The sequence below is a fragment of the Rhinolophus hipposideros genome (assembly GCF_964194185.1).
Source record: "Rhinolophus hipposideros genome assembly, chromosome: 4".
Lineage (NCBI taxonomy): Eukaryota > Metazoa > Chordata > Mammalia > Chiroptera > Rhinolophidae > Rhinolophus > Rhinolophus hipposideros.
In genome coordinates this window covers 8,526,569-8,548,399 of record NC_138050.1, presented here as the reverse complement: position 1 = coordinate 8,548,399, position 21,831 = coordinate 8,526,569, and the positions used below count along the sequence as shown (strand labels likewise).

Here is a 21,831-nt window from a genome sequence, read left to right as displayed (position 1 = left end):
GGGTCTTTTCATCCCACCTGTAATGCTTTCTGCCTTGTTATCCTTATGGTAAAGTCTGAGTAGCTCTGGTAAAAGCCATCACACTTCACATTTACATTGTCACTGTTGGAGCTTTGACTTTAGTTCAAAGAACTTTCCCCTTTGATACGTGCAGAACTTGTACGTCTTTTCCCTCTCCTGCTCCCTCTTCCTCTCTAATCTGACCCTGACCCTGCTTTGGGTTCCATTTCTTAGTGGTCTTGTTCCATCTTTAGGGATCTTGTTCCATCAAGACATTGCTTCTCTTATCTTCAGTAAATGGGCTCAAGGCTTCCTGCCTGCCTCCCTCTCTTCACCTGTTTTCCCTGTTCACACCTTTTTTACCATTTTACAAATTCCTCGGAGTGTCCCAAATATACTCGTACCTTAATGAGGTATAGATATTCCTTACAACCATTTAAAATGTCCTCTTTTCTGCATCCTTTTTAGTTAGCTGGCTTCTCTCTGTCCTCTAAAATGTGATTAAAGTCTCTGTTTTTCTGGATGGTCTTCAGGTGACCACGCCTTCCCATTAAAAAAATCTCCTGTCCTAGTTTCTGCCATGCCCTAGGACTTCCCTTTAATCAATGGACCCTGCTGCATGGTCACTTTGAGGGCCATGCTTCTTCTGCTTACTTTCCTCCCCCACAACCTCCTATTAGGAGCCAGCTCTTTATTGGAAGGAAGGGACTGTGGTTTAGCAGTCTTTGTATTCACAGTTGGTGCCGTGTAGGAGGTAGGTGCTCAATAACTACTTTATCTTGAATCTCTAAATGTATACATAAGCCAGTAGACTTTTTTTTTTGTGAACATCTTTTAGAAAATTTCCAAAATAATGAAATAAAAAGAAACTTAATGGAGACCAACTAAAGCTCTACAGATATACTGTTTTTTTTTTCTCCCCATAGAAACGAGCTCGGATAATTTTGGATATAACTTGTTGACTTTCATCATCTTGTACAATAACCTTATTCCCATCAGTCTGCTGGTGACTCTTGAGGTTGTGAAATATACTCAAGCCCTTTTTATAAACTGGGTGAGTATCATAGCAGAGTTCAAAAGTTGAGCTGCTGGAGAAATGTCAACCACTTTTTCTAATACTCTCTCAGAGCCTTAGCCATTTAATTGAGCTCCCAGAAAAGGAAGCATATAATTAATTGATGATTTGGTCTGGAAGGTAAACAGCCAGAGAACTGGCCAGGGATCTCTGTCCAGGGTGTCCCTGAGCCAGTGATAGCAGTGACTAGTTACTGAACATCTCTGCTTCCTGGTCTGTGAAATGGGGAAGACAACGTACTGATTCAAGGGGTTCTTGTGAGGATTAAGTGGGAAAACGGAGGCAGAGTGCTGAAAAGATGCTTGTCTTCTGGTGAATGGGGGTGAATTGATGCTCATACTTTGAAGTCTAATTAGTGCTAATGAAAGGTCTCTTAGGTGTGTCTGTATCAGTGTTTAGTATAGTATCAAAATTCACGGTGACAATAAACTTGGATTCCATTGTAAGAGAGGAAGTGGAATTTCTCCGGAACTGCCGTTGTCATTGGGCACTTGACTCCAGCATCTTACATACAAGGTCTGACAATTAAGGTTGCAAACTCATCCTAGAAAAAGTGCTACACACCTCGTTGCTGAATATTACTGTGGTCACCTTTGAGGTACTCCCTTTGGGAAGCTCTGCACCAACGCCAGCCTCTAGTCCCCCCTTCAGAATTTTGGAACTCTTTCTGGAATGGCCATCAGTGCTGTCGTTGTATTACCCTTGATGTCCTGAATGTCATCAAAATCTCTTCCTTTCAATATTTCCTTTATCTTTGGGTAAAGAAAGAAGTCATTGGGGGCCAGATCAGGTGAGTAGGGAGGGTGTTCTAATACAGTTATTTGTTTACTGGCTAAAAACTCCCTCACAGACAGTGCCGTGGGAGCTGGTGCATTGTCGTGATGCAAGAGCCATGAATTGTTGGTGAAAAGTTCAGGTCGTCTAACTTTTTCACGCAGCCTTTTCAGCACTTCCAAATAGTAAACTTAGTTAACTTTCCAGTTGGTACGAATTCACAATGAATAATCCCTCTGATATAAAAAATGATTTGCAACATTGTTGTAACAAGTTCCTGAACTTAACTGTCAGACCTTGTGTATAGACTGGGTGCTTTCATGTGCATTTTTATTTGATCTTCATAATGTCCTGTAAGTGAGGTATTAGCTGAGCTCAGAAGTAGGAGTTAGTTTAGGTCATGAAATGATTGTCTTGAGACCAAATTTTCTGTATGTAACTACCATGTTTTCTCCATGTATCACAATGCTTCTCTACATGAATTGCCAGTGTATTTTCAACCTCCACAAAATCAACACCTACCCGTACTAGGATTACAAGAAGTATTAAAAGTTAGCATTTACATATTAAAAGTTAGCATTTATATTATCTGTTTTTAGTCTAAATGAAGGATTAAAGGTATGTATTTTCTGAAGTGCCCCCTCTTTTCTCTTTCAGGACACAGATATGTATTATCTTGGAAATGACACTCCTGCAATGGCCAGAACATCAAACCTTAATGAAGAGCTTGGTCAGGTGAGAGCCTCTTTGGAATCGTTGGTGATGGTAACACGAGCATTATGAGAGATTAGTATTAGAAGAACCATGGAGAGATTTTTGCAGAAATACTTCTCTGTGAATGTGGTTTTGGTGTCTGAAACGCTATACAGTATTTGAAAGTATTATTAAATATAAATGTTAATCAGTTTTGGCTTGCATTGTGAAGCTTGAGTATATCTTATCGCCTGCAAAAATTTTAAGCAATAGGTAAGATACTCAGATATTGGATAACCCTACAAAACATGTGGGGGATAATATAATGGAGATGTATCCATCAAATCTCTTACATGTCCCAGATTTTGTTTCTGGAATTTTCCAGAGACCTGGTGTCTTTTCCCCCATCACTCCTGAACCCTAATTGCCTTTACTGAATTGTGCTTTCCATTATGTTTTCATCTTATATTGAAATGACTGCAAGGAACATCCTCATTTGAATGCATTGCAATTAAAGGTTATAATTTCATTTTATACATTTTATTTAAAACTCCCAACTATCCTATGGGTGCTATATATATACATATAGCTATATATACACACACACACACATATATACATATATATATATATATATATATACATATATATATCTCTCCACTAAATATATATATATATATACTAAATTCTACACTATATATACTATATATGTACTATATACTATACTACATATACTATATTATATATATAGACTAAATTCACCTCCTCTTTGAACTGTTTTCCAGTTTTTCCAGGTAAAGTTAATTTATCTCTTTTTTGTGTCTCCATATCAGTCTTTCCAAACATAAATACGGTAAAATAAGAGGCATGATAGTGATGCACTGTCCATTTCCCTCTTGAGACTTTCGAGCCCATTCAAGGGTACGGATGTGCTGAAGACAAGGCCTTTGGTTTTTCTGTACAGTGCTCAGTCTGTCGTTGTTTTCAGGTGCCATTGAACGGGACCTGAATAACTGAAGGATTGAAAGTGCTCAAGAAGCACCCACTATGAAATCATTCATCCTTCTTGGGCATATGGGGGACATTTGCATGGGGAAGTAGTTTTGAGTTGGAAGTTAAAATTCAATAGGCAGAGTAATACCAAATCTTGATAATTTCTTACTATAAAATTTTCATTTTTTAAATATTTTGATTTAATCTTTTAATTGTTAAAAAAGAGGCAGAAAGAAACATTGTTTATTAAAAGGTTGATTCTTCTGCATTTTTATACCTTTAGACTTACTGCCTATAAAACTTATATAAAAACTTGTTTATAGTTAAAGTATTAATTATCCATAATGCACCAATTTTATATTTCTGTGTAATATTTGACTTCTTTAGGAGTGTTAATCATCTTTCTTAAAAAAATATCTTTCTTTCCTTAAAGGCCCGTTCATTGGTTACTTTAAAAATAATTTGCAGTGTATTTTCTTATATTGTATCATTAAGAAAAAGTAGAGTAAACAATTCATGTCATTAACCCCTGTTTTATAAAACAGTAAAACATAGCTTCCCTTTGGGACCCCTGGAATACATCTAGCGTCCAGCAATAGTTACGAGCCCTTTTTAGAAAACCACTAAGATACTGGAATTTTTACTGGAGACAATTCTGTTAATTACTCCCCCTCGCCAATCCATGAGGTAATTTCCCAGAATGTTACACAAAGAATGATGTTACGTATCTGCTGGCCAAAACTTTTATTTCATAGATGTGGAAATTGAGGCCAAGAAGGATGAGATGACATTTCCAGAATCCACATGACTAGTATCCATAGCCTGACCTGAATTGTCTCCTCCTGAGTTCTTTTTCCTCCTCCCCATCACATTATCCACCTATGAGAACAGACTTCCCACAGCACATGTCCATTTGGGGTTCCTTCACTTAATCATGTCAAAATGGTTGGCTTGTTGACCTCCTCCAGAAATTTCTCCTTTTACCTTTGTATATTGGGAGCTTGATGTACTAAATCTCTAAAATGTTGTATCTTACAAAGTTGTATAATTGATAGCAGGTCCATACTGCCTTCATGTAAACTTAATTGTCATAGTGATTGAGAAGCTTCATATTTGTTCTGTGCTGTTTCAGGATACGCCTTCTTAATCCGGCTAGAGCACAGAGTCTTAAAAAGAAATATTTGGAGGTCGCCAAAGTCTGAGCTTGTTTTCTTGACATATTGGACATTAAACCAATACGGAATGAGATCATGGGAATATCTAGAAGAATGATATGTGTCTTTGAAATGCCTTAGTGCCTACACTTAGGGATCTAAAATGGCTCCAGGGCTGTCCCTGAACCTTCTTTGCACATTTCCACACAATTGGACTCTAGAATTGGTTGTTTAAAAGGTTTTCAAGTGGTCTAAGCATTAAATATATTAATTTCATAATAATATGTAATTATTATGTAAAATATATATGTAATTATAAAATATATTTTTCTTGATTGAAGGAAATTTACATTTTAATATTCATGCCGATTTTGAAAAACATAGAAGGAAAGACTTCATTTATTGGTCTTTGCATCTTATTACATTCCTGACGTATGTTTCTCTTGTGTTTTGATTTAGGTAAAATACCTCTTTTCTGACAAGACTGGAACTCTAACATGCAACATCATGAACTTTAAGAAGTGCAGCATTGCTGGAGTAACCTATGGGTAAGTGTGTTTGTCGTGTCAGGAAAATTTGATTCGTAGTCTTCCAACAAAATAATTCATTTTTAGCTACTTAGTCAAATATCTACTTTCTGATACTTTAAAAGGGTATTAATCAGGGACTTAGATATGTAATTACTGTTGGATGTGTTTAAAACTTAGTGCGTCCCAACTTTGAACAGCTAAAACTTGGTTTATTTCTACAAATATTAGCCTAGTGATAAATCTCAGGGAATCTATAAATTTGTATTTCTAATCAAGTAATTATACATTTCTTACTCATGTTTTAATCTGAATGCCTGTTTTTTTGTTGTTTTTTGAGGTATAATTGACATGTATATTAGTTTCAGGTATACAACATAATGATTCTATGTTTGCATATATTGCAAAATGATCACCACCATATGTCTAGTTAACATCCGTCACCATACATAGTTACAAAATTTATTTTTTCTTCTGATGGAACTTTTAAGATTTACTCTCTTAGCAACTTTCAAATTTACAATACAGTATTATTAACTATAGTCACCATGCTGTACATTACATCTATGACTTATTTATTTTATGACTAGAAGTTTATATCTTTTGAACTTTTTAACCCCTTTTCTCCAACCAGAACCCCTGCGTCTGTCAATCTGTTCTCTGTATTATGAGCTTGTTTTTCTAAGATTTCCCATAAGTGAGATCATATGGTATTCCTCTTTCTCTGTCTGACTTATTTCATTTAGCATAATACCCTCTAGGTCCATCCATGTTGTCACAAATGGTAACATTTCATTATTTTTTATGACTGATATTTTTATAATAATACTCCATTGTGTATGTGTGTGTGTATGTATATGTTATATATAAATACTAGTTCGAAAAGATGTATGCACCTCCATGTTCATTGCAGCAGTATTTATAATATCCAAGCTATGGAAACACCCTAAATGTCCATCAGTGGATAAATTGATAAAGAAAATATGTATACACACACACACACACACACACACATACACACACATATATACATGTATACACGTATATATACACATGTATATGTATATACATATACATATACATGTGTGTGTATATATATGTATACACACCACATTTTCTTTATCAGTTTATCCATTGATGAACATTTAGGTTGTTTCCATAGCTTGGCTATTATAAATAATGCTGAAATGAACATGGAGGTGCATAAATCTTTTCGCACTAGTATTTTTAAGAAATGTGAACAAGTGTGTATTTATTTCTTCAGATAAATACCCAGGAGTGGAATTGCTGGGTCATAAATTAGTTCAATTTTTAATTTTTTGAGGAACCTCCACACTGTTGTCCATAGTGGCACCAGTTTACAATCCCACCAACAGTGCACAAAGGTTCCCTTTTCTCCACATCCTCACCAATACGTGGTTGTTGATTCATTGATGATGGCCATTCTGACAGGTATGAGTTGGTATCTCATTATGGTTTTGATTTGGATTTCCCTGATGATTAGTAATGCTGAGCATCTTTTCATGTACCTGTTACCATCTCTATGTCTTTGGAAATATATCTATTCAGATCTTCTGCCCATTTTTAATCGGATTTTTTTTTCTTTTTTTTTTTTGCTTTTGAGTTGTATAAGTTCCTTATATATTTTGGATATTAACCCATAATCAGACATATGAGTTGCAAATACTTTCCCCCATTCAGTAGCTTGCCTTTTCCTTTTGTTGATTATTTCCTCTACTGTGCCAAAGCTTTTCAGTTTGGTGTAGTCCCATTTATTTATTCTCCTTTTGTTGCTTTGCTTTTGGTGTCAGATCCAAAAAATCATCACCATGACTGACGTCAAGTAGCTTGTCGCCTATGTTTTCTTCTAGGAATTTTTTGGTTTCAGGTCTTACATTCAAGTCTTTAGTCTATTTTGAGTTAATTTTTGTGTATAGTGTAAGTCAGTGGTCCAGTTTCATTCTTTTATATGTGACTGTCTGGTTTTTCCAAAACAATTATGGAAGAGACTGTTCTTTCTCCATTGCATATTTTCTTGGCTTCTTTGTCATGATTTAATTGACCATGTACTGGTTTGATTACTGTAGTTTTGTAATATATTTTGAAATCAGATAGTGTGATGCTTCCAGCTTCATTTACATTTCTTAACATTGCTTTGGCAATTTGGTTCTTTTGTGGTTCCATACAAATTAGAACTGTTTATTCTATTTCTATGAAAAATATTATTGAAATTTTGATAGGAATTGCATTGAATCTGTAGATTGCTTTAGGTAATATGGACATTTTAACAATATAAATTCTTCCTATCCATGAGCATGGACTGTCTTTCCATTTATTTGCGTCTTCTTCGATTTCCTTCATTAATGTCTTATAGTTTTCAGTGTACGGGTCTTTCACCTCCTTGGCTAAATTTATTCCTAGGTTGTTTCTCTCTTTTTTTTTTTGATGCAATTTTAAATCTGATGTTTTTCTTAATATCTATTTCTGATAGTTAATTATCAGTATATAGAAATGCAACATATTTTTGTCTTTGATTTTGTTTCTTGCAACTTTATTGAATTTGGCTATCAGTTCTACATTTTTTGGCAGCGTCTTTAGGGTATTTAATATATACTATGTCATCTATAAATAGTGACAGTTTTACTTCTCGTTTTCTGTTTTGAATTCCTTTTATTTCTTTCTCTTGCCTAATTGCTCTGGCTGGGAATTCCAGTACTATGTTTAATAAAAGTGGCAGGAATGGGTTCCTGATCTTAGAAGAAAAGCTTTCAGGTTTTTCACCATTGTGTATGATGTTAGCTGTGGGCTTTCATATATGGTCTTTATTATGTTGAAGTATGTTCCCTCTGTACCCAGTGTCTTGAGAGGTTTTATCATAAATGGGTATTGAATTTTGAAAAATGCTTTTTCTTCAGTTTATTGAGATGATCATATGATTTTTATCCTTCCTTTTGTTAATGTGATGTATCAACATTGAGTGATTTGAAGATGTTGAAGCATCTTGCATCCCTGGAATAAATTTTACTTGATCATGGTGTATAATCCTTTTAATGTATTATTGAATTTAGTTTGTGAATGTTTTGTTGAAGATTTTTGTTGAGGATCTATGTTCATCAGGGATATTGGCCTATGATTTTCTTTTCTGGGATGTCCTTGTCTGGTTTTGATATCAGGGTAATGCTGGCCTCATAAAATGAGTTTAGAAGTGTTCCCTACTCTTCTAGTTTTGGAAAAGTTTGAGAAGAATTGATACTAACTCTTACTTGAATGTTTGGGAGACTTCACCAGTGAAGCTGTCTGGTCCTGGTCTTTTATTTGTTGGGAGATTTTTTGATTACTGATTTAATCTCCTTACTAATAATGCATCTGCTCAGATTTTTTGTTTCTTTATGATTCAGTGTTAGTAGGTAATATGTTTCTAGGAATTTACCCATTTCTTGTAGGTTGTCTAATTTGTTTATGTAGAATTGTTCATAGTAGTTTCATATGATTCTTTGTACATATGTGGTATCAGTTGTAATGTGTTCCGTTTCATTTCTGATTTTGAGTCCTCTCTCTTTTTTTCTTGGTAAGTTTAGCTAAAAGTTTGTCAATTTCATTTATCTTTTCAAAGAACCAGCTTGTAGTTTCATTGATCTTTTCTATTATTCTTTTTAGTCTCTTTCATTTGCTTCCTCTTTGACCTTTACTGTTTCCTTCCTTCAATTTACTTTGGGCTTTATTTTTTCTTCTTTTTCTAGTTCTTTGATATGTAAAGTTAGTTTGATTTTTCTTGCTTCTTGATGTGTAGGCAATTATCACTATGACTTCCCTTTTAGAACTACTTTTGCTGCATCCCATAAGTTTTGTTATGTTGTATTTGCATTCTCTTTTGTCTCAAAGTATTTTTTTTTTAATTTTTCTTTTGATTTCTTTTTTGAGCCATGTGTTGTTTAACCTTCACATATCAGTGAATTTTCCCATTTTCTTCTTGTAATTGATTTCTACTTTCATACCATTGTGGTCAGAAAATATGCTTGATATGATTTCAGTCTTAAATTTATTGACTTGTTGGTCTAATATGTGATCTATCCTGGAGAATGTTCCATCTGTGAATGCCTATCTTTTGATCACAGTTTTATAACCACTCTGTTTTTCTCTCTCTTTCTGGCAGTCATTTTCCAGAATTGACAAGAGAGCCATCCTCAGATGATTTCTGGTGAGTGGATTCTAGCTCTTCTTGATGCTTTAGTGCAGGGGTGTCCAAACTTTTTTCAACGTTTTTCACCAAGGGCCATATGCGGTAAAATACACAAACAGCCAGGCCACTCACTTGAGGTGAAGTACGTATTGCCTCACCTGGTTTATTTAAGTAAACTAAATATATTTTTGGAATTTGCTGCGGGCCAATTAAAAATGGATTGCTGGCCACAGTTGGCCCGTGGGCCGCAGTTTGGACACCCCTGCTTTAGTGGGAAAGACTGGAACAATTTTATTTATTTATTTATTTTTTTTGTACATGTGAGATGAGATTTAGTCTTTTTTTTTTTTTTATTAATTAATTTATTTATTAGTTTCAGGTGTACAAAACAAGGTAATACTTAGACGTTCATCATTTATATCCCTCATACTGTGAACCCCCCTCCCCCCATCCACTATCCCTCCGACCTCACACTGAACCATCACATTATATATATAAAATTATAGTTGGCATTCATTAATGTTTAGCTTCTGATGTACAATGCCATGATCAGGTATCCACAGTATCCCTGAGGTGGTCTCCCAAATAGGACGCATGTCCATCGGATACCCAACAAAATCTTTACAACATTATAGAATACCTTCCCCAAATTAATTTTCAAAAGAAAAACCCTGAGGCCATCTTGTGGTTACCAGCTGCTTCCAAATCCCTTCACCTTTCCCCTTATCCCCAACCCCCTCCCACACGCCCATCTAACCACTCTCGGTTTTTTCTCTGCGTCCCCAAAACTGACTCTGATTAGTTCATTCACATAGTCTTTTCTTTAGATTCCATATATAAGTGAGATCATATGGTACTTGTCTTTCTCTTTCTGACTTATTTCACTTAACATAATGTTCTCTAGATCCATCCATGTTGCTGCAAATGATAAGATTTCTTTCTTCTTTATGGCTGCGTAATACTCCATTGTATAAATGTACCACAGCTTCTTAATCCAGTCATCTACCGATGGGCATTTTGGTTGTTTCCATATCTTGGCTATTGTGTAAAGTGCTGCAATAAACATAGGAGTGCATACAGATTTTTGAATTGGAGTTTTGGATTTCTCCGGGTAGATGCCTAGGAGTGGAATTACTGGATCATAGGGTAGTTCCATTTTCAGATTCCTGAGATACCTCCATACTGTTTTCCATAGTGGCTGCACTAATCTGCAGTCCCACCAACAGTGCACTAGCGTTCCCTTTTCTCCACATCCGCGCCAGCATTTGTTGTTTGTTGATTTATTGATAATAGCCATTTTGACTGGAGTGAGGTGGTATCTCATTGTGGTTTTTATTTGCATTTCTCTGATGGTTAGTGAGGTTGAGCATTTCTTCATATGTCTTCTTGCCTTCTGTATGTCCTTCTTAGAGAAATGTCTCCCCAAGTCCTCTGCCCATTTCTTAATTGGGTTGTTTGTTTTTTTGGAGTTGAGTTGAGTAAGTTTTTTATAGATTTGTGATATTAATCCCTTATCAGATATATCATTGGCAAATATCTTTTCCCATACAGTAGGATCCCTTTTTGTTTTATTGATGGTTTCCTTTGCTGTGAAAAAACTTTTTAGTTTGATGTAATCCCACATGTTTATTTTTTCTCTTACTTCACTCGCACGAGGGGATATATCAGTGAAAATCTTACTCCGGGTAATGTCCATGAAGTTTCTTCCTATATTTTCTTCTAGATATTTTATGGTTTCAGATCTTACATTTAAGTCTTTAAGCCATTTTGAATTTGTTTTTGTATATGGTGTAAGGAGGTGGTCCAGCTTCATTTTCTTGCACGTGTCCGTCCAGGTTGGAACAATTTTATATTGTCATTTATCACCTGAATATTTTGTAAGTAAAAGTTGCATATATATTATTTCAAGAGAGAAACAGTAAAATTTAAATGTGAACATGATTTTCAAAGTCCAGTGATACTATAGTGCTTTAACAAAAAATAGTGAGCTGTTGGTCCAGTACTTCCTACTTCTTAGTGTAATATCTTCAAGGTTATAGTATGTTTGTACATGCTGTGTATATAGTGTGTGTCAGGTTTTTATTCCTTTAAAAGGCTGAATAATGTTTCTTTATATGTTTGTACCATGTTTTGTTTATCCATTTATGGGTTGATGGTCATTTGGGTTATTTTCACCTCTTGGCTAATGTGAATAATGCTGCTGTGAACATTGGTATACGATAAATCTCTGCTTTCAATTATTTGGGGTATGTACGTAAAAATGGTTTTGCTGGATCATGTGCTTATTCTGTTTACCTTTTTGAGGAACCACCAGACTATTTTTCATAATACCTCTACTGTTTTGTATTCCTGCCAGTAATACACAATTTTTCCACATCCTCGAACCATTTGTTAATTAATTAATTAATTAAAAAAATATAATAGCCATCCCAATGGGCATAAAGTGGTATCTCATTGTGGTTTTGATTTTAAGTTTCCCTTAGGACTAGTGATGTTGTCTGCTCATGTTTTAAAATTTATACACTATCAAAACTGATTAGTAGGGCAGTGTGTGTAGGGGGTGACAGTGTGGTTGATGATCAACTTATTTTCTTGTGAGCTGATTGGCCAAGACCTACTGTTTTATTAGAGGATCCCTGGATATCAGTGTCTGTGGGTCTTTCTTGTGAACTGATCAGTCTTCTTCTCGTGAGAAGGACTCTTCAGTTTTCTGCCAAGGGCTATAAATCTGGCTGCAGTTGTTATGGGAACTGAGTGGAAGAAGAAGATTGGTGATCGTACCTTTCAGCATATGAAGTTTGGAAAATTAAGTTTGCGAACTTTCCACCGTCTAAGTGCACTAAATCATGAACTTAATTGTCCAGGCTCTACTCACCTGTGTGCCTGGTGTCCCTGTAGTTTATCCTCTTTAAGGGATGACCCTTCTATTTCTTTCTGGGTGCAGATGGTTCAGTTGCCTGGCTGCATGGGATGAGGGAGGGTTCTTGCAGGCTGACCTTTCCTCAAATAGATTTGGAACCTGTCCTGTTTTCTACCTTCCCTTTGTCTTACAGGTACGTCGTGCTGCTGTTTCCTCAGCTTTCACAAGGTTCTGCTGGGGATATCAGCTTGCATTTTAGGTGTTTCCCTTTGCAAGCTATTGGTTTCTGTTTTCTCTGCTGTACTCAACTCTGATATCTATTCAGTGTTCAGACTGACGTCAACTTCTTTCGTTGTCTTTGTCCTGAAGAAAGGGTTTCAAGAAGGAATGGATATACATGAATATATTTAATCCTTCACATTTTCTTCAGTGTGATGGCACACAGCCATCATATCAAGTTTCCTTTCTCATAATTACTCGCTTCCTTCTCTCTCCTAAATTCGAGCCCTGGCCATAAAGGATTGCATAGATACAATGCAGTAATTCCTCTTATTGTACCTGCTTTGAGCAGGTACTCTTGGCATTTTTTTTCCTGGTAGAAATTATAGAGAGACCAACTAAAATGACAAAGTCATGGTGTTGATCCTTGTCTCTGTTTCTTCTCCTTGTAACTATGTTGTTGTTTATAATAACTTATAAAATATTTTATAGTGAGGTTAAAAATTTCATGTCTTATGGTTTGAAATAATAGTATTCCAAATCTTTAATAGTTTAATATAAACCTATAGGCTTTTTAGATGTGTTCCTTTTTAAAAATTTTCTACTATTAGTTTCAGGTGTACAAAACAATGTAATAGTTAGACATTTATACCCCTCACAAAGTGACAACCCTCCTCCCCCAATCTACTACCCCTCTGACATTGCACAGAGCCATTACATTTCCACTGTCTCTATTCCTTATGCTGTACTCCACTTCTTTTGATTATATATACACATATATATGTGTATATATATTATATATATACACACATATATGTGTATATATGTGTATAATGTGTATATAATTATATATACACATATATATATGTGTACACATATATGTGTATAAATATACACATATATATATACATGTATATGTGTATATATACACATATGTGTATATATAATTATAGTTGACATTCATTATTATTCAGCTTCAGCTTCAGGTGTACAGCGCAGTGATCACGCATTTACACCCTCCCTAAAGTGGTCTCCCTAATAAGACAAGTGTCCATCGGATGTGTTTCTTCTTGAACACAGATTCTTACTAGGCCCAAGTTATCTTAAAAAAACATTTGAACTGAATACATATTTTTTGTTCTCTCTTACAGCCGAATGCCTTGTCCCACGAGTGATTCATGCGACTTTGATGATCCCAGGCTCTTGAAGAACATGGAGGATCATCACGTAAGGCCGCCATTTTGCTTCTAGGACATTAAATGGCCGATGGTGCACTTTTATTTAGGTATATGGGGAGTGTCTTGAAAGTTGCAATTTTGGAACCTGGGGATGAGATACAGTCTCACCTTTATGGCATTAGTACTTCAGGGAAGTGATCTTAAACAAATGCTTTGTAGTTAACACATTTCATAAGTTAATGTAAAGCTGAATTAAATATGTGGTGAAGTTATAAAGTAGTACATCAAGATTAAGACAAGTCTTACCATAGAATTCTCTAACATTTCAGATTTCGGTTGCTTTATAAATAAGACGTCTGCGGTACTGTTTTCGGAGTTGTGAATCTAAGAGGTCATGTGTTTTGAAAAGTAATGACAATATCCTTTGACTAGGATAATTTAGGAAACAAAAGTAAGATATAATAACCTGTAACATTTATAGCACCCTACTGTGTGCCAAACACTTGACATGTATTTCCTTTAGCACTTGAATCACGCAAAAGAGGTGGTAGGAAGTTGCATAGAAAGATTGACTTGGCCAAGAGCTACCCAGCAACCAATGTAGAAATGAGACTCATATCTTAAGTCTGTTCAGTTCTTAATTATGGCATCACACTATCACAACTATTGTAACAAACCAGGATTAACTGCAGCATAATATAAGTTTATTTTTTAAAGGATACTCTGAAAAATAGTAACTCAGAAAAATATTCAATGATTCAAGCATTTCACCACCATTTTAGTCCATATAAATTTGATCTGATATTATTAATTTTTTTCTGAAAAACATTTTTTAATCTTTCCAAAATTTGTTAAGAGATAGATATATTTAAAACTTTTTCAGAATTTTCAGCGAGGAAACTTCCTTGACTCTATTGCAGTTTAGTGTCTATTTGTTAACGCTAAGCCCTTCCCACAATGGTTCTCCACTGTGGGTGTGTAAGGCAGCCACGACCATGGGCTGGAATGCAGATGTTGTGCCTTAGCCCCTGGTGATGCTGATGGAGTGGTCCCAGACTGTACAGAGGGTGCTGCAGAAATCCATGCTTTGTGTCCCTGTGGAGGTTGATGCAGTCATTTCCTGGCTTTTGATCTGAGAGGTTGATCCAGCTACTAAGCTAGACCTTCTCCAAGCAGAAGAATAGTGTTTTAGAAGAACCATCTCTGGAGGAGCGTAGTTTTAATCAAGGATGTCAAAGAAAGAAGTGCACGGTGGGCGTTGCTTTCTGAAAGAGGACTCAAGTATTCTCAAATTGTGTTTAGGTTGAAGTTAATAACGAATGTGGTTGCCTGCATGTGTCTGTTCAAGTTGCGATGGTGAATGGAAAGGAGAGAGAGGAAGGGTGACAGAGAGGCTTACGAAACTGCTCTTAGTCTAATTCACAGAGTTTGTTTTCCTGGCAGAGATCACCAGGTGAAAAAGCAGCAGAGAAATAGACATGTAAAACCGTTAAGAGCCATTGGACACCTTTGTATCCTAGGGGTAGGTCTGATGGGATTCCCTGGAAAAGTAATTTTGTTTTGTGTACACAAAGGAGTTCAGTCTCTTTGGTGTGGGTTTTGGCTACCATAACTGTTGAATTGTGGGCAGTGCGGCCACTCACACTGAGTGGTATTTGCACGGACCTAAATGTGGGCTGGCATAGAAACCCAGTGGCCAGGGGCAAATCCTCATTTGAAGAAGAGTTCCACAGGATCTCTTAGGAGACCCCCCGGCACCTGCTTCTGTGATTCCAGTGTTTGAAGTCTCTAAATACGTAGCTTGGTTAATTTATGTACACATACAGATGTTGTCTCCAAAGCTGAACCCACTTTTGTGTGGGCTGGGTTTCTGAGAGGCTTTTGATCATTGATCACTTGCTCTTGAGCCTTTCCTCTCATGACATCCGAGTAGAGACTGAGTATAGGTAAGGATCCTCGAATGAGCATTTCCCGGGGTCAATGGCATGCATTTTAGGAAGAAACTCCACTCTTAGAGAAGTTAGTGAACTGTTTTTTCTTTCTTTACTTTCCTCCTCCCCTTTGACCCTCCTGAGCCCAATTTCCTTTTCTAGTGTGAAGGGCAGTGAAAGTAGGGGCAGATGCAGGCCTTCTGAAAAGGAAGCCCTGACTTAGGGAGATTATCATAAGCATCCATGAAAACTTGGAGACTTTTAAGGATATTTTAGTAATCTGGATACTCACAGTTCATTAAATGCTTAATGAGGCCAGGGATTGGGGAATTTATTTTCTACTTCTTAGTAAAAGCCTATTTGCCTATGTTGAACATTTTTTTTAGAAGCTCTCCTGAATCCTTGAAGCTTTCTTCATCTTGGCTACCGCGTTAAGTAAGCCCTTCGATGTCTAGCATTTAGCTCTACTATAAATAGACTATAGGCTCCAATATTTTTCTTCTTTGGGAGGATGTGGGATTGGATTAAATACCGGGGGTGCCCCCAAAATGTATACACATAACTGCATTCCTCTTTTGTTATCGGTATATATTGATAACAAATATATTACAATTTGAACACAGTTTTTTCCTTTCTTAAAATGTGTATACATTGTTTTTGCACCCTCTGTATATCCAATGGATGTTTTTAAACATTTTAAATACAGAGCCAATTAGATTACTTGGTTATTTTGCCAAAATAGGTTGAGGATAGAGAAGAAGCATTTTAGGGTTTTCGCCTATGATAGCCCACATTCTTATCCAAATTGTCTTGGGGCCATTGACTAAAATTAAAGCATTTGAACTAAGAAAACCCTTACTTCCTTCCCAAGGGAGTACCTCTGTCTGCTGCAGAATTTCCATTTTTACTGGGTCATCGTTTTTGATTTTCTGGATCTTTCAGGACTGTTTTAAGCTTTGTGTTGGCCGATAGCCAACATGGAATTTGCCTCTTAGAGAATCAACTATGGAAAGTTTCAAGGAACAATTCATGTGGCCCAATAACTACATTGCTAACTAGTGATTTCCTATTTGTGGGATAATTTCCTGATTTGCCACAGAAGAACACATAACTTTCTTTTGAATCATTATGCTTGGGACTTTTGAGCTTGAAACTTTAAGAAGAAATTATTTGTATAGGTATATTATTTATATATTTTATAGCTGAAAATTGGAATGCAAGACAATTTTAGACATGTATGTTTTCTGCTATTTTTACATATATATCAAATATATTGAAAATGTTCATTTCTAGCTATATAAAGCATTGCTTGCAGATTAAAATCTGTTAAATGAAGGACAAATATTGTATGATTATGCTTATATGAGGTACCTAGAATAGAGACAGAGAGTAATAGAGGTTCTAGGGGTTGGGAGAAGAGAGAATGTGGAGTTACTGTTTGATGAGTACAGTGTTTCTTGAGAAGATGAAAAAGTTTTGGGTATAGATGGTGGTGATGGGCACACAGCATTGTGAATATATATAATGCCACTGAATTTTATACTTACAGATGGCTAAAATGATAAATATTATGTGTATATTTTTGCATAATTTCTTTTATCTTCTAAAAAGAAAGGCACACACACACACACACACACAGTCACACGCTTATATACATTCTCCAATAATCAATCAGTTCTTTGAAGTTATAAAATGCTTTTCTTCTTGGAAGTTAACAGAAAGAAGTTTATTTTCAAACATGGAGCACTTGTTTAAATATATTACAAACATTTTATCCATAGGCTTCAAATTAAATTTGTCTCCTTTCCCTAATTGATTGTAGAATGTCAGGTTAAGCAGAGAACCAAAGGTAGATTAATTTTGTCTTAGGGATATTTTTTTATCTTTATTTTTTTAAATTAAAGTTTATTGGGGTGACAATGGTTAGTAAATTTACAGATTTCAGGTTTACAATTCTGTAATACATCATCTATATATCACATTGTGTGTTCACCACCCAGAGTCAGTTCTCCTTCCATCACCATATATTTGACCCCGTTTACCCTCACCTACCATCCACCTCTCCTTTCCCCCCCGGTAATCACTAAACTATTGTCTATGTCTGTAAGTTTTTGTTTCTTTGTTTATTTGTCTTGTTCCTTAGTTAATTTCAATTTTTTATATCCCATATATCAGTGAAATCATATGATTCTCGACTTTTTCTGTCTGACTTACTTTGCTTTATTTTTTGATCTTCAAGAATTTTGTCTGGCCTACCACTCAAGATGGAAACTTAATATGATTGTGTGTGCAACTCTTCTTTACAACTCTCAGAGGATATTTCAGTATTAAGTATATTTAATTGCCATAAATTCAAAGCCCCTCTTTCACGTAGTTCTGTTGTGGGACAAGGTGATATGCAGGACTCACTACTTGTCAGATGCACGAGGCACTCTTGAATTGAAGCTCAATTCTCAAATTAAAATGCTTTTGGATAAAATTTCTTAACCATTTCTGTGGGGTAGGCCTTGGGGAATTTGTAAATTCTCTAATCTAATTTATTCAGTTTCATTGAACTATAATTTAATATACATTTTCTTTTCCTGAAGGCTGATGAGAAGTAGCCATCTGAACAGGTGTGATCTGCTTCCATGCAATTGCTCTTGTCACATTAACAGGTCAGAGGAGAAACTAAAAATGGTTAAAATACTAGTCACTATTCATTTGTGACCAAACGAAAAACAAAAAAAAAAGAAAAAAAGAAGAAAGACAGAAAAGAAACTAACTCCATAAGAAAACCAAACACAGAGGAGTTGTTTCCTGAATGTGAAAATACAAATCCATCTCAAATTTATAGTCAGCTGCCTATTTAAAAGTGAAACATTAACGCTAGTGGCTTTAAAATAACCTCAGGACAAAGAAGCATGGTGTAACCCCTCTTTGACATCATTCTAAAAGTAGTAGACCATGCAGCTAGGTGAGAACTAAACAAGTATATATATTGGAAAGGAAAAGAGAAAAGGAATCATTTGTGGATGATGTAATTGTCTGCTTTGAAAACCTAGGAGAGTAACCTGCACCTCAGAGAGCTAGTAAGGGGTCAGTTGTAACTGGATATTAGATTAATTTATAAAATTCAATGTGTTTACTTATATATTGACAATAAACTCCAGTAAAATGTAATGGAAATAAGATTATATTCAAAATATAAAAAGCAACAGACAAAATGCCTGGTACAGTGTCTCATGAATAGGAGGCATACAGATATTTTTCGAACGAATAAAAATTAATTATTAATATTAAAAATGAATGAATAAAACATGCCAGGAGTTAAATTTAGAAGTCTTTGATACATAGAAATACATACTATATTCTTAGATGGGTCCGTATTAACATTTCATTTCCCCACTAATTATTAATATAGTCTAATCCCAATGCAAAAAATGTAAGGATTTTGTGAGGCGGGGTGGAGAGGATGAAGAGATGTATTAAATACATACCCAGGACAATTCTGTTATAATTTTTTAAAAAGGTAATAGGTGAGGGCGGCAGTGCCGTACAGGTGAGTTAGAGAGCAGGCGCAATGTAGACCTGTGCCAGTGTGATGGCCAGAAGGACCAGGGACCCGTGTGGGGGAGTCAGTGCTCGTCACAGTGGTTCAACATGGGTTTGAGTGCCTTCGGTTTGCTTGGCTTGGGTGTACATTTGTGAGGAAGGCACACGACCTGCTCACCCTCCTGGGCCTTCCAGAGCGGGGAGGAAGCATGGGGGCGGCAGGGGTATTTGAAGTGTAAGGAATGCATGCGTGAGGCAGGGTGCTGGCGGAGTCCTAGAAGGGGGTACCCGCTTCCTCTTTGTTCTCTGCTGACTCTACATGGGCTCGCAGGTCAAGAGCACTGTTCCCAAATGGGTGATAACAGCCTTCTCAACAGACTGTTCAACAGAAGTCGGAAAAATGAGTAAATAAAGAACTGGCTGAAGCGGGAGGGGGCAATGATGGAACAGTTGGAAAGGATGAGCCTTGTTTGAAGAACTGCAGGCCTGAATGGCTCGTCGAGAGGCCAAGAGGATAATGGTAGGAGATGGAACTGGCTAGATGGTGAGCAGGTGCCAGGTCACAGGGGACCTGTGGAGTCCATGCTTTGGACCTCACCTCCATCACGGGGTTTTAGGCAGATGACTTGACTCTAACTCTGATGTGTGTCAGTGGTGTTTTACCCGATGGGTTAACTCGGGGTGCTGTTTCCAGCCCACAGCCCCTTGCATCCAGGAGTTCCTCACCCTCCTGGCCGTATGCCACACCGTTGTTCCCGAGAAGGATGGCGACAACATCATCTACCAGGCCTCCTCCCCAGGTGAGACCTCTCGGCCGATGGGCCCTGCTGGCCCCTTCTCTGGAGACTTGGGTGTTTGCAGTTACTTGGGGGAGATGTGGTGGTACAGCCTGCCCCACAAAATCCCCACTGTCTGCCTCTGGCCTCACACAGTTGACATTCTGTGGCTGTAAGTGTGCAAACCGCAGAAAGCTGGTGCTGGCTCCTCCTGACTCTGTAGTAATACTTGGACCACCGCAGGAGGCCCTGAGCCATCTCGCATTTCCTAGCAGAAGTCAGTACACTGGACAGAGCTGTCAAGGGAGAGTGGCGTTGGCTTCCATGTTCACTGCCCACCCCTCATGGATTCTCCAACTGCTGGGGAAGCTGTGTTCTGCCTTGCCAGCTCTTTACCCATTCCTGGTGCTCTGGGAACCCCACAGTACAGGATAAAGCAGCTTGGCTCAGAGGAGGGTTTTAGTCAGAAAGTCATGTGAACATCACTGAAGTTCATTAGAGAACTTGACCCCAACCAAGAATAGGAGGCATGTAACCACTCTTGTCCCCATGAATTAGTTTTAGGTCCGTGCCCTCCCCTCTACCAGACATGCTTCTCTCAGGACCCCAGTGGTAGGAAGAGTGAATCGAGTGCCTTCTATACCCAGCACATGAGGCCAGGCCTCTTTAGCTGGTGTGGATCCTGTTAAGTTGAAAAATAATACTTGCTAAGCAGAATTCTGTCATTACCAGTGGTTAGTCAATGTTTTGTCAACTCTTGATTGACAGATGAAGCTGCTTTGGTGAAAGGAGCGAGAAAGCTGGGTTTCGTGTTCACAGCCAGGACGCCGTACTCGGTTATCATAGAAGCCGTGAGTGATGTGCCTGGGCAGCTCTCCATCTTGTAGAGCACCGACTTTTTTGAAGGCTACGTATTTGAAATAGCATGTCTGTTGTCAATATGGTAGCTAAATGTATTTTTTTTTCTGTGAGAAATTAGACCTGTTGAAAAACAGAATGTTATGTGATTCTATTAGCTTATTCACGTTATTTTTGCATTGCAGTAGTTTTTGTGTCGTAGGCTGCTTCCTCACAGGTCAGTACAGGGATATGGAATATGTGTAGCAAAGAATTTAGCAGGCCTCTTCTTTGTTCAGTGATAGCTGGGAACATAGCTGCAGGGCCCACCTGCTTTGAGGGCAGGGTCTGCAGCTCTGCCTTGGGGCCCAGCTGTTCTAACACAACGAGACCTCTGGTCCCTTGGCTTCAGTCTCTTTGCCTGGGAGACAAAGGAGCACTTAGGATCTTTTTTATATACATGAGTTTTTCTTTTCCCCAGAGTCAAGGGGTTTATTTGTTTAATGATTTTTTTATTTTATTTTATTTTTTTTAGTTTCTCTCTCAAGAAGCCCGAGGGGAAAATTTGGTGATAGGAACAAATTCAAATCAAGAATAAGATCAAATAGGGACCATTGAGATGGGCAGTGGTGGAAATTGATGGTTAGCACTGGCAAGGCATTGGTGTTTTTCATGATGATTTATTAGAGGGCCTGCATTTTTCTGCAGTCTGGTTTGATGAGGGCCTGGAGGTAGTCACTGCCTTCTCTCTCCTCTGCCTGTTCTGCACCCGTCAACTTTGGGAGGACTCATAGATAATCACAGTTTTTGGCTTTATGCATCCTTAAATCCCTATACCTCTTTAATGTATTTTCAGTTAACTTCTAACTTATATAATAACTTGATATATTTCCTGACTTGGTAGTAGTCTGTTTTTTCTTTACTTACATGCAAAATCAAATATTACACCTTATCCAAACTGTCCATTTCTTGGCATTTTCTGTTTCTTTTCTTATGGAGTACAGAGATGAGCTCATATTTATTTTTTCTTTATGTCAATCAACAGAGGGAATTTAGCTCAGGGAAGTGTGCATTCAGTAAAAGTGGAAAAAAGTCCTGAC

At 37.0% G+C, this 21,831-nt stretch overlaps 1 protein-coding gene across 1 annotated transcript in view; it reads left to right on the top strand.

Annotated features, from left to right (window-relative positions):
* ATP8A2 (ATPase phospholipid transporting 8A2) overlaps positions 1-21,831 on the top strand; it is a gene marked incomplete at its 5' end in the record, with an annotated part of 553,717 nt that overhangs the window by 150,138 nt on the left and 381,748 nt on the right. The window contains 7 exons of the mRNA XM_081046135.1: positions 927-1,054; positions 2,507-2,584; positions 5,149-5,237; positions 9,370-9,414; positions 13,627-13,702; positions 19,813-19,918; positions 20,663-20,745. Of these exons, the coding sequence (XP_080902261.1) occupies positions 927-1,054; positions 2,507-2,584; positions 5,149-5,237; positions 9,370-9,414; positions 13,627-13,702; positions 19,813-19,918; positions 20,663-20,745 (605 nt within the window). The remainder of the gene's footprint in view (positions 1-926; positions 1,055-2,506; positions 2,585-5,148; positions 5,238-9,369; positions 9,415-13,626; positions 13,703-19,812; positions 19,919-20,662; positions 20,746-21,831) is intronic.